This window comes from Pogoniulus pusillus, chromosome 12, assembly GCF_015220805.1.
Source record: "Pogoniulus pusillus isolate bPogPus1 chromosome 12, bPogPus1.pri, whole genome shotgun sequence".
NCBI classification, from domain to species: Eukaryota; Metazoa; Chordata; class Aves; order Piciformes; family Lybiidae; genus Pogoniulus; species Pogoniulus pusillus.
This window is the reverse complement of record NC_087275.1, coordinates 29,984,978-29,998,657: the sequence shown is the minus strand read 5'-3', so window position 1 is coordinate 29,998,657 and position 13,680 is coordinate 29,984,978. Positions and strand designations below refer to the sequence as shown.

Sequence of the window (13,680 nt, the reverse complement as noted above, 5' to 3'; positions counted from 1 at the left end):
CAGAAGTGCATCTATAATATAAAGGTCCAGAAAGAACAAGGCCTGAAAATGTAACAAAAACATGTCTTCTAAATTGTCCAGACAAAGTTTTCACAGAATCATAGAATTGACCAGGTTGGAACAAACCTCTAAGCTCATCCAGTCCAACCTAGCACCCAGCCTAGTCCAATCAACCAGACCATGGCACTAAGTGCCTCACCCAGGTTTTGCTTGAACACCTCCAGGGACGGTGACTCCACCACCTCCCTGGGCAGCCCATTCCAATGCCAATCACTCTCTCTGCCAACAACTTCCTCCTAACATCCATCATATAGCTCCTCCAGCTCAACTTGAGACTACATCCCCTTATTCTGTTGCTGGTTGCCTGGCAGAAGAGGCCAACCCCCACTTGGCTACAACCTCCCTTCAGGGAGTTGTAGACAGCAATGAGCTCTGCCCTGAGCCTCCTCTTCTGCAGGCTGCACACCCCCAGCTCCCTCAGCCTCTCCTCACAGGGCTGTGCTCCAGGCCCCTCACCAGCTTCGTTGCCCTTCCCTGGACACCTTCCAGTATCTCAACATCTCTCTTGAATTGAGGAGCCCAGAACTGAACACAATACTCAAGGTGTGGCCTGATCAGTGTTGCATGCAGGAGGATAACCTCCCTTGTCCTACAGGTCACACTATTCCTAACACAGGCCAGGATGCCACTGGCTCTCTTGGCTACAAGGAGCGAATCTTTAATTCTAACTGCAGAGAAAACTCAACCTTAGGGAGATTTTTTTTGTTGTTTGTTTAAACAGTAACTTTATTTTTTGACTACTAGCCACATAAGTGATCCTTCTTCATCCCTATGGCTCTACTGAATTAATACAGAAGACCTAGTCCTGTCTGTAGAGCAGCAAATTCTCTGCCATGTACACTCTGCTGTAAGGGTACACCACTCCACCTCCTCATCACAGCCAAAACACAAAACTAGGGGAAGCCAGTTTTTAAATATCAGCACTGAATTCAGTGGGAGGTAATCAGCATTCAAAACTTTTGTGGCTAGGAAACAATAAAAAGCTTTTGGTTACGTAATTGTACTCTACATCAGATCCCCTGTCTTAGGGAATCGCTCTGCAGCAAACCCTGGTATTAACTGCTTTTCACTCTCAAAAGTTTCTCTCATTTGTGAAGTCAGAGCATTGATTTTACACCAACTCCAATAGAGAAGCCCAAGAAAAAATAATTAAGGCAAGACTGGCTACTCACATTAAATTATCCATCTCCTTTGTCACAGGGATGACCCAACACAAATTGATTCGATGTGTCGAGGTGCTGCAAAGGCTGAGGATCCTTGGAGGAGCCTGGACCAGGGCATGAAATCAAGCAAAAATCCTAAAGAGTGTCCAACAAAAGTTTTAAAACACTTTTCTTCACCTGCCAAAAAAAGCTTCAGAATTACAGGAGATGTCTCTTTTTGTCAGCCTTGGTTACACGCCATGCCTCAAGGTGGTCATTTCTAAGACCTGCAGTTTGGATTGATTTTAAAGTGTTTTCCATCTGCTCTAAGTTATTTTGTACATAAGGTCGAGATTTTTCAGTCTCAAATTCTGTGAGGACAATCACAATAGGAAGGATGAAAAGAGGCTTCCAGTAACTGAAAAGAGCTGTTCCTTTTGTGAGTTATGAAATTATCTTGTACATGCTGAAGTTTATCACAGGATCACAGGATGTTAGGGGTTGGAAAGGACCCAAAGAGATCATTGAGTCCAACTCCCCTCTCAGAACAGGCCCACACAATCTAGCTCAGGTCACAGAGGAACACATCCACACAGGCTGAAGTTTATCACAGGATCACAGGATGTTAGGGGTTGGAAAGGACCCAAAGAGATCATTGAGTCCAACTCCCCTGTCAGAACAGGCCCACACCATCTAGCTCAGGTCACAGAGGAACACATCCACACAGGCTTTGAAAGTCTCCAGAGAAGGAGACTCCACAGCCTCTCTGGGGAGCCTATTCCAGCCCTCTGTGACAGTGAAGAAGTTCTCCCTTGTGTTGAGCTGGAACCTCCTCTGCTGCAGCTTACATCCATTGCTCCTGTCCTTGTTTATACTGAATTAATTGAAGGGGAAAAAATAAAGAAGAGCAATTTGTGACCAGTTATTTGCCATCAGATGCAGTTGTCACAAATGTACCTAAACCACTGCAGAGCAAAGCAGGAAACGACAGACAGGGATTTCATTTGGTGGCACATTTCAGCTCACAGATACCTGGCTTCGCTTTGGATTTTGGCAATCAAAGTTAGTTTTAATTGTATTGAGCTGCTTTCTCAAATAAAACTGGGCTTTTCAGTAAGTTGCATGAAATACCAGAGTGGAAACTTGACAGAGACTTGTGTTCACAGGGAGGATAGGGTTGTGAGATTCAGTAAGGCCCCCATCTACAGCCACGGTAGGCATAGCGTTACAGTGTGGTGGTCTTCCACATCGAAACTTTCTTCTCCCCATTGCTTAAAACTTGCTTTGTTGTGTAAAGAGCAGGAGGTCTTTCTTCCGGAGGCCTTGCCGAAACAGCAGCCCTCGGTGAATGCTGAGAGCACTAAGGCTGAATCCGATTGAAGCCAGTGATGCCCAACCACTTCACGGCCTGGTTGAGTCGAGATTAACCGATCTCAGTTTCAGTGCCAGCCTAACGCTTGCAGTGGAGTGAGTGCCACAGACTGGAAAGCAGCTACACACAACAGAAGTCGGGGTGCGCTGCCACGCCGGGAAGAGACCGCGTCGCTACCGGTCACCTCAGCGCCCTCCGGCTCCCGCCCGCCGCCCGCCCCCCGCCAGCCGCCTCACGCCGCGCCCCGGCCCCGCCAGGCCTGCGCGTTAGAGCGCCCCCCGCGGCGGAAAGGGCGGCGGGCGGGCAGCACGCGCCAGTCCCTCGCGCTCGCCCCGTCCTCCCCCCCCCCCCCGCGGGGGCGGGTCCCTGCGCTCGCCCCTCCCGCCGGGCCGGGCCGGGCCGCAAAGAGGCCGATGGGCGCCGTCGGGCCGGCAGCTTCCCTGGCATGAGCGCGGGTGGCTGCGCTGCCGCCGCCGCTCCAACGCCCTAGTGCTGCCGCAGGGTACCGGGAGAGAGTGCGTGCGGCGGAGAGGAGCCGGCCGGGCCGCGCCATGCGGCTGTGCGGGGCGCTGCTCAAGAGCCCTGTCCCCAAGCAGATCGAGTATTACTCCCGCTTCTCCCCTTCGCCTCTCTCCATCAAGCAGTTCCTCGACTTCGGTGAGTGGTAGAGCCGTCCGCCGCGTCTGTCCCGGCCTCCCCCCATCTGCGGCTCGGGGGCAGGGTGATGGGTAAGGGTCACCTCGGCTTTCCCGCCGCGCAAGAGTGGCGAGGGCCCTCCCCTGGCGAGGGGAACGGCAGTGGAGGCCGGCGCTTAGGCCTCGTCTTCTTGCCAAGCATCCGAGCTGCGGGGCCCGGCCCTGCGTGCGGCCTGGGGAGCCCGGGGTGCGCAGTCACGGCTGGGGCCGTTGCGGGGGGCGGCTGAGAGGTTCGTGCCGCCGCTCTGGGGCCGGCTCGGCTCAGCCCGGCCCAGCCTGGCCGAGGCTTTCCCATCCCGGGAGGCCCCGCAGGCTGTTGGGGACCGTCTTGTGCGTGGCGGAGTCCTGTGGTGACAGCCAGCTGTGCGTGCACGTCTGCAGCCGATGGTAAACACCACCGCTGCTCTCTCTGGTCACCTCGGCCTCCTGAGTTGAGGTGCCGGGAGGCAGGAGAGGCAGGTTTACCGTTCTTTCCTTGCGTTCTTGCCAAACAGCAAGCACCCTGAGAAAGAGTCACAATAAGGGTTTCTGACTTGAAAATTTGTGAGTTTAGTGCGTGAAGGAGAGATCGAGTTACTGATCTTGAATGTGAAAATTCTAAGCTGCCACGAAGAGGTTGGCTTAGTTAAACCTCGGCCATAAACTCTGACGGTACGTACATAGGAGACCTGTTCATGGCAGATCCATGTGCTTAAGGGAAGCATTGCTGGTGAGTGAATAGCTGGTTTTTGTCAGAAGCACAGGACTGAAAGCGTTGCTGTTAGAAAACCGATAGTTTGGTCTAGATGACAATAAACTTCTCATGTCTGTATCATATCAGAGGTTATGTGGCTCCTGCTCTTTGACACAAGAGTTGTTTAGATTTTTATTAGCCTAAGAATGCTGGCAGATGAGTAAATATAAAGGCCACATGTAATACCGTGGAGCTGAATAGAGTGTTCTTTCATTCCAGCATTACAAGAAGACAAAAGTGAGTCAGAGGTGATCAGCCAGAAAGTAATTAAAAGTGGAAACAATCGCACAGGGTATTAGCAAAAGCATGCTCCAAGTGTAAAGAACCAAGACTGGGCTTGTTACTGCATCTCAGTTACTTGCATCTTTATACCATTTATAACCCCCCCCCCAACATTGCACCTTACCCTGTATTACCTTTAAAGGAGGACCTGACTAAAACCCATTCTTCCTTTCTGTTTTCTGCTGACTGAGTTTCTGCTTGCTTGCTTCCCCATGCCTCCTTTTGCTGTTTTCCTACCCCCACTCTGGCATTTCTGCTACTTTTGCCTTGTCTGCCTGTACTGGCAAAGGCAGTGGCCTAAAACTGGGGATATTTTTACTTCATTCCTGGCACTAACCAAATCATTTTGTCATTGTCTGTTTGAAAGTTCTGGTTGTGGTTGGGGAGGTAATGTTTGTGAGCCTTTTTGGTTGTGACTCAAGGGAAAAAAGATTTCAGTCTTTGCCTTGATGGTTTGGGTGGTCTGACAAAACTTTGCTTTTTGGTAAGGTTTTCTACCATTCTAAGTTACCCCTGCATTACTGCTTGCATTTGGCCATCTGTCATGTGGCACTGTTTTAATAACACTATTTTTTTCTGATGTTGTAGTACCTGTATTACTGCATGGTTTGAAATTTGTCTTGTGATTCTTCAGGAAGAAGTAGCCTTATTTTGTGATTTTTAGGCCTTGTTGACGTTAGTTGCAACACAGAGAGTAAGAATAGTATGTTACAGACTGGTCAGCCTTGCGCTTTGGATGTGCTCCAGTCTGTTGTTACTGGATATAGGCTGTGTGTTTAAGCATATTCATGCCTTAAGACTGACAGGAAACTATGTGCTTGTTGATGTTTAAAGCTTTTAAAGAAAAAAATGCCTGTTGTTTAGGTTTCTAAGGTCGGGGAGGTGAAGGCTAGGGAGGAGCTGTTTGGAAGAGCTTATGGTGCTAGGGCAAGGGGGCAGTGGTTTTAAACTGGAGCAGGGTAGATTTAGGTTGGACATAAGGAAGCAGTTCTTTCTAATGAGAGCAGTAAAATACTGGAACAGGCTGCCCAGGGATATGGTTGACATCCTGGCCCTGGAAACATTCAAGATCAGACTTGATGTGGCCTTGGGCAGGCTGATCTAGTTGGAGGTGTCCCTACCAACTCCAGAGGGGTTGGACAAGGTGTCCTTTAAAGGTCCCTTCCAACTCAATGCAGTCTGTGAATCTGTAGTCTTACATCAGCCTTGCTAAAACTATCAGACTTAAGGTTTATTTTATACATCCTCTGAATTTATTTTGATTGTCTGTGTTGTATTTAGTTAGGAAAACTAAGATTACAACAGTTTAATCAAATAGATTTGAAGTAATGTAGTAACTTTGTTTCTGGATCCTAGATGTTGACAGCTTTGGGTAATTTCAAGTTTTGCATGAGACTTCAGAGGCCTAGAGGAGAAATTAGTGATGAGACAAAAGATGCTGATGCAGAAGTTGACCACTTGAGGCATGGAAGGCCTGGACAGAATACACCCACTGTATCAGGGAGCTACCTTACTTATACCTGAATTAGCCACTAAAGAGTTTGCTGGTGGCACAAGACACAACTATTCAAGAGCAAATGTGGCTATTGTGTGGAGCATAATACTCAAGGTGCTTGAGTTGTGCTTACAGTTGTTTAAATAGTTGTGCTTACCTAACATGAATGCTTGAAGAAGACAATGTTTTGTAGTCAGCTTATAGAGGCTAACTCATGTCTCAATAAGAAATGGTATTTTTGATGAGCAGTGTAAGTGTGGTACTGAAGTGTGTCATGAAGACATGACTAAGTTTTCAACAAATGTTGCCGAAGGAGAAGCCCCAAAGAAATGTGTGAATAACTTTCTTGTGGAAGTCTAATTTTGTTGCCTAATGCATTTTAAATAAAATAATTGCACTTCCTGTAATGTGAATTTATTTCACAGAATGTCAGGGGCTGGAAGTGACCTCGAAAGATCATCCAGTCCAACCCCCCTGAAGAGCAGGAGCACCTAGAGCAGATCACACAGGAACACATCCAGGCAGGTCTTGAGTACTTCCAGTGTTCTGTCACCCTCACAGGGAAAAAACTTTTTCCTCATGCTTACACAAAACTTCCTATGCTTCAATTTCCACTCATTGCCCCTTGTCCTGGCATTGCTCATCATTGAGCAGAGCCTGGATCCATCCTCTTAGCATTCACCCTTTACATATTTATAAACATTTATTGAGGTTGCTTCTCCGTCTCCTCCAAGCAGCAGAGCTCCAGCTCCCTCAGTCTCCTTGTAAGGAAGATGTTTCACACCCTTCAACATTTACATGTCTCTGCTGAATTCTTTCAAGCAGTTCCCTGTCCTTCTGACAATAATGATGCATACATATATATATATATTATTTTTTACTATGGCTTACACTGGTTTAGACTCAACTGACTTTGAAATTTGCCTAAGTGTGAAATCCTGGTGAGCAGTGAAAGAGAAACTTTATTCTTGTGAGCTGAGGACTCTCTTCAAACATAGTTGATGGCAATGTGTATTGACACACAGCTTAGCCCTATTACTGAGTAACAGCGTGGGTTGTGTGGAATACAGTTGTGTACATAGTGGAGCTGTAGAGTGTCTGTTCCTTTCCTGTGATAGAAATTAATGGTACTTTCTCAGGTACCTCAATTCATTTAATTCAACCAATATAAAAGACAGTTTGGCTGTTTATGCTCACTCAGAAGCAAAAACCTGTGAAGCAAACCAGAGGTTGTCAGTTGTTTTTACAGCTGGCTGTGTCTATATACCATGTTCTGCTTATACGTGATGTACTTTCACAAGGCTTGCAGCTATCTTTGTACCTGCTGCAACTGTGTCAGAGGTTACTGTGCCATGGGCTTGGGACCTAAGTGTTGCAGAGTGTGGATGTTGCTTTTTAATGTGTTCATTTTCTGTTTGCTCTCTTTTCTTGAGTACTGTTCATCATATTCTTTCTTGTGGAGTGCGCTTCCCGAGATTCTTGTGCAGTCTTATTCCTTTGCAAAATAATAATGACATTCTGTAGATGTGTTTTCACCTTGTTTCATGTCAGCATGTCACTCCAGGATTATCCAGATTTCCATACCTGTTTTGGCCTGAAGGGGAAAAAAAAACCCCACAACCAACCAACTGGATCCAGCTATATGCTTCCAAACGAGGTAGTTACACTGGAAGTTGTTTTAGTAGATCTCCCAAGTGCAGACGTTCCTGAGGGCGAGTAGGTTTAGAGTGGATCTTAAGAGGAAGTTGTTCAGCACAAGGGTGGTGGGATTCTGCAGTGGGTTGTGCAAGGAGGTTGTGGATGCCTCCTCCCTGAGGGTGTTCAAGGCCAGGTTGGATGAGGCCTTGAGCAGCCAAGTCTAGTTGAGAGGCAGGGAGGTTGAAGTAGATCATCTCTGAGGTTCCTTCCAGCCTAAGCCATCCTATGACTCAGTTTGATATAATTAGTAAAATACAGCTTCTGAAAGAAACTGTCAAGTGGAGATGTAGTTTAACATTTAGGTACATCAGTCTTTGTGCACTATGGGGACCAGACGGGCTGAGGAGAAAAAAAAAGCTCATACTGGCAATCTGTATTGATAAAGATGGGCCTTAGAGGATGACAGGTTCATATCAAATGCATAATAATCTTCAGCAGTAGCTATCTATATACATGGGTACCCAGTCTGATCATGTGTGCTAGAAGTGAACAAAGAGTGCATCAGACACATCCATATGAGGACAGTAGACACAGAGACTTGAGTTCGTTCTTGCCTGTACTACACCCTGGTTTGATAAAGTGCTGGGTATGAGCTGATGCCCCTTACTAATGCTGAACTCTGCCTGAGCTGGCAAGCTCCATGCAGTCTGCTTACTCTGATCATCTTGGGGTACCTCAGTTGACAGTGCAGATATTAATGAACATTTCACAGACTGAATGGTTGTACTGAAAGGGTTACATGTAAACTAATTAAGCACAAATAAAGACCTAGGTGAGATACAAATTGTGTAGTCCTTTGCTCATACATGGAAGAGTCATTTGAAGTGGTGCTAGTGCTATATTAGTGCTATATTGTTAGTATATGCCAGTGTGCTGTCCTCTTGTAGTGCTCTCATTGCGGCTGCTCAGCTGATGGAAGTGCCTCACTGAGACTCTTGTGTGCCTGGGGCTTGTTTTATCAAAAGCAAATACTGCCTGCTTTTGGAGCCTGTTCACTACTAAAGTTATCCTGTTGAGTTGTACTTAGCTATGTTCCAGCCTTCTCTGCTTCAAGGCTCCAACCAAGTGTTTTGGATTAATTTTGTTCCTATGGAGTTAAACTCTGCTTTTTATTAGCTCTTTAATACATATAGGTAAAAAAATTAACAAAACAACACTTTGTCATGTGTTTGGTGTTTGTGTACCACATAGTCACTGATGAGTTTGAACAAAAAAAGCCATAAATATACTTCAGATAAAAGGTTGTGAATCATAGTGAATTCTTGTGGAGTGTGGTTTAGGAGATCCTGATTTCATAGCTTATAATCAAAATATCTGTGGCAATTGCTACAGCTACAGGCATTGAAAAATATCCCAAAGGTTGCAATTTAGTAATTTTACTGTACTGTGGAAGCAGAACATGCAGCAGACAATCACAGTGAGTGCATGCAGTGTGGGAACTGTGTCCTGGGCTCTATCTGAAAGAAAAAATGAGCAGTGGATCCTCCTCATTCTTAAACCCTAGTTTTAGTGTGAAATTGTTTTGTTGCTGTCGTACCTATTAAACTTAACCTGTCTTGAGTGAAACTAGTAGGCCTCTTCCAAAACTGATATAAAGAGTAAACAAGCTGTCAGCATTGCTGTTGAATGCTGTCAATTGTATGTGCAGCATTAGATCAGGTTTCTGCAAGTGTTTACACTGCGTTGTCTTGTTGGCAGCAGGCATGCATGGGCACTGGAACTGGAAACCTGCTGTTGAAAAGATGAGGGGGCAGGGAAATGGAGATCAAAAGCAACCTTATGTCTCCAAACATAATTGTTAATCTTCTGATAGAAAATGACTATCAGAAGATGTTGGAGTTTTTTTAATTAAAAAAGATAGGAATTTTGTGAGTTTGTTATTTTTAAGACCTTGTTAGTGATGAAACTGTTCATCTAAGATATTCACAAGGTTTAGGGCTTAAAGATACTATTAAATAATTGCCTGCCATTTGTTGCCTGCAGCTGTGTTGTTTCTCTTGCTGTCTGTGCATTGACCTTAAAACTTCATGCTTGATTTAAATGCATCTTCAGAAAATTTTTCCTCTTCATATGAATGTTAACCATTTGTATGCTAAGCACTGAATTGAATCAGAGTGAATGCTAGTCAGACATTACTGTTTTCTTTTCATCTGACTGGCTTCAGTTTCCAGACAGCAATTTTGTTACAGCTTTCATTGGGAGGTCAGGATCCTTTGATGCCTAAAATTTTTTGACTATGAAGTATTCATACATTGCAGTGGAGTATTTTGGCTTGATTTTTGTAAAGCTAAATGCATTTATTAAATGAGTTATTTCAAGCTTTATGAAAATACCAAGGAATTATCCCATTTTTTCCAGAATTTAAAGTATTGTTTTCAAATATGTCTGTTAGAGGTTTAAATAGAATCCTGATTTTGCTTAACATGGGAATAAAATCAGTTTACTGCTGTTCTGTTTTTACTTTGGAAGGCTTTTTCAAGCTAAAAGAGATGGATGTGCAAGCTGGATTATCTGTCTGCTTTATGTCCTTGAATTATTTTTGGGTTACTGCTTTCCTGTATTCAGTTCATCATTCTCTAGATATGAGCATGGATGAAGTTTGCATTTCATAATGTAAAAAAGGGGTGGGTTGTTATTTTCTTTTTGAATGAGCTGTTGCACAGCAACTAGCTGGAAGCCTAGGGTTGATGCAAGTTGGTGTTATTTATAACCTGTTACTATTTACAACTCTGCCAGTCCCTGCCCAGGGCTAATATTCCAATACTATATTGAAGGGTTTAATAAAGCATAATATTGATTGTTGTGAAGGTCTGCCAGAGTCATTGTGGTTACATAACAGTCTGTTGACCTGTGATATGACAGACCTTTTTTCTGGGGGAGTGCTATGTAATATTAGAATCATGGAATCAACCAGATGGGAAGAGACCTCCAAAATCATCCAGCCCAGCCCTAAAGTGCCTCATCCAGTCTCTCTGTGGAAAAACTTCCTCCTAACTTCCAGCCTATACCTCCCCTGCTACAGCTTGAGACTGTGTCCTCTTGTTCTATTGCTGGTTTGCTGGCAGCAGAGCCCAACCCCACCTGGCTACAACCTCCCTTCAGGTAGTTGTAGACAGCAATGAGGTTCCCCCTGAGCCTCCTCCTCTCCAGGCTAAACAACCCCAGCTCCCTCAGCCTCTCCTCATAGGGTTTGTGTTCCAGGCCCCTCACCAGCCTTGTTGCCTTTCTCTGGACACATTCCAGCACCTCAACATCTTTCTTGAATTGAGGAGCCCAGAACTGGACACAGCACTCACGGTGCATTTAATTTATCTGTATTGGTCACCTTTGGAGGCTGTTTCAGGGATTAATTGTGCTTGTTTGGTAGTCAGCTTTTCAGGAGATTTGTTTTCAAGCTTTATGCTGTTAGTTAAATCTGTAGTGCAGTTCTACCAAGTTCATTGTTAGTTTTGGTTTCAATTTTTAACTGTTTTGATCATCCAGTAAAAGAATCTCTATCTCCATGAGTGACTCAGACTTTATTAAAATATTAAAATCAGAATATATATATATAACAAAATCCATAAATGAATTTGGATGGTCAAACTGGATCACGAAGACCATAGATATATTTGGTTTTTGGCCTGCTTGCTGGTGTGGGAGGCTGAATAGGGGTTAAAGGAAGAAAGCCTTCTTGCTGTGCAAGGAATAGGCAAAGCCAAAACACAGATGTGCCCTCAATGCTTTTAATTGCAAACCCAAAGCACAGCACCTTAGAGAGTGCTCTGGGGAAAGCTGACTCCATCCCAGGCAGACTCAGTACATGTTTTTGAAGAACACTATATATACTCTAATTTTCACTAGCACTCATTGATCTTCACAGTACTCTTCTGTGGAGAGTGAGTGTTACTGTAGTTCTCCGTGGCACAAAATGGTATAATCCATAGCAGAACAAGGCATCATTTTAGGAACTGTTTTCTAATTCCATAGTTATAACATGAAAGAAGCTTTTCTTGATGCTAGCTATCCTTCATAGTGATTTTTTAAGATCTACCTTTTCCCCAGAGTCACTCAAATTTTCAGCTTGCTGCTTATCCTTTTAAAAACGTTTATGATTTTATGTGTGTCCTTGAAGTCAGGTAAATGTATTTATTTTTTTCTTCTTGGAATAGTAGATTAAAAGTTGGGTTAGAGAACTGAACCATGTCTTTGAGAGATAAAATTCTTCTCCTTTTTCTGAATGCTTTGTGTGTTCTTGTGTTTGACCTTTTGTTTTCCTCTGAACCTTTCTTTGTAAATGTGCCATTGGCCCTTAGGTGTCTCTTTGCCCTATTTGTTTCAGTTATTTTCTCTGCCTGGGAAGTGGCTACTCTTGCTCTGTGTTTCTGTGTCTGTCTGTGTGCATATGTCTTTATTTAGCTGTATTTTTTTTAAACTGGCACATTAGTTCCTATTCACTGTAAAATAAGCAACACGATATTATAGATGCTTTACTATTTTAAGGAATTAGACTTGTGCAAATGGTTGATATCTTTCAGAGTTAAGTTTGAGAATGTGTAAACAGAGGAGACAAAAAGTGACAAAACAAAAATTTTGAAAACAAACAACCCCCACCCCGAAATATTTTAATTGCTACTTGGTTTTAGTCCTTGTTTGTGCTTATATATTTTATAGGCTGCATGTTGAGGTGCTGGAAGGTGTCCAGAGAAGGGTGATGAAGCTGGTGGGAGGCCTGGAACACAAACCCTATGAGGAGAGGCTGAGGGAGCTGGGGGTGTGCAGCCTGCAGAAGAGGAGGCTCAGGGCAGAGCTCATTGCTGTCTACAGCTACCTGAAGGGAGGTTGTAGCCAGGTGGGGTTGGTCTCTTCTGCCGGGCAACCAGCAACAGAAGAAGGGGACACAGTCTCAAATTGTGCCAAGGGAAGTATAGGCTGGATGTTAGGAGGAAGTTGTTGGCAGAGAAAGTGATTGGCATTGGAATGGGCTGCCCAGGGAGGTGGTGGAGTCACCGTGCCTGGAGGTGTTGAAGGCAAAGCCTGGATGAGGCACTTAGTGCCATGGTCTGGTGGATTGGATAGGGCTGGGTGCTAGGTTGGACTGGATGAGCCTGGGGTCTCTTCCAGCCTGGTTGATTCTGTGATTCAAATCTTGGTAGCTTAGCGTAGCAGTGGCATAGAGGAGTCCTGTAATATTTTTTTTTTTGCCATGTGGTTTGTTAATCATCAGGAGAATTTTGTAAAGAGATGTTTAGTGGTCTTATACCTCATGGAGATAGGAAAGGGAAACTGGACTACGTGGTATTGGCAGTATTTTTATGTAATTGATATTGAAGTGTCTGAGTCTTTCCTCATAAATGTTGGTTTTTATTTATGCAGGAGATTTGTAACAAGTGTGGTGACAGAGACTGGAGGATCAAGTGGGGATTTATATTTTTCTGGAACAGCTGGTGGGAGTTAGGGAAGTTTTCCATAAAGATTAGGGAGGATGATGTCAAAGCTGTGAGAGCTTAGAGTGTTAAAATTTTGGAATATGTAATTATGACCTTCAATCTGAACTGGATTTTCGTCTTTTGTGAGAGGAAAAGGTGATGATCAGATCAAAGGATCAGAATTCAGTCTTTGCTAATCAGTTTGGTGCCCACTGGTCAGATTCTGCTACGATAAAGGGAGAATAACATTTCTTTGCCTTGATGTTTTAAGCCTCATCTACATGGAAAAATAAGTTTTAAATGAGAAATAATCAAGTCACACCAGCACAAAACACTTTATTTGTTGAGTTCAGGATCTCCTGTTTGTTCAGGATCTCCACATTTGAAAGCCATGGAGCCTCTTCACAGTGTAGGTGATGGATCTACTGCACACTATGCTTGCCTCTTTCTTGCTCTCAAGCTATTTCCTGCTTACTTCTCCACAGTGTTAGTGGAAGTAGAGCTGATGTCTGAGGAGCCACTTTTTGTGTCCTTTGTGCTTGGTTAGGGAGGGAATGTTTGGGTTGCAGGAATAGTTCTAGGATCAGGAACCTGATCTCAGGCCATGGCTTCCAGCTCTTTGTCTGTTAAATAGAATAGAATCAACCAGGTTGGAAGAGACCTCCAAGCTCATACAGTCCAACCTATCACCCAGCCCCATCCAGTCAACTAGACCATGGCACTGAGTGCCTCATCTAGCCCCCTCCTGAACATTACTGAGAGGGTTACCTGTGATAATGGCAGGAAAAAGCTTAG

At 44.4% G+C, this 13,680-nt stretch overlaps 1 protein-coding gene across 1 annotated transcript in view; it reads left to right on the top strand.

Moving 5' to 3' along the window:
* The first annotated feature begins 2,951 nt into the window (after window positions 1–2,951).
* Window positions 2,952–13,680, top strand: part of PDK3 (pyruvate dehydrogenase kinase 3) — a 66,577-nt gene continuing 55,848 nt past the window's right edge. Inside the window, exon 1 of the mRNA XM_064151985.1 lies at window positions 2,952–3,231. Coding sequence (XP_064008055.1) covers window positions 3,126–3,231 — 106 coding nt within the window. The 5' untranslated portion in view covers window positions 2,952–3,125. The remainder of the gene's footprint in view (window positions 3,232–13,680) is intronic.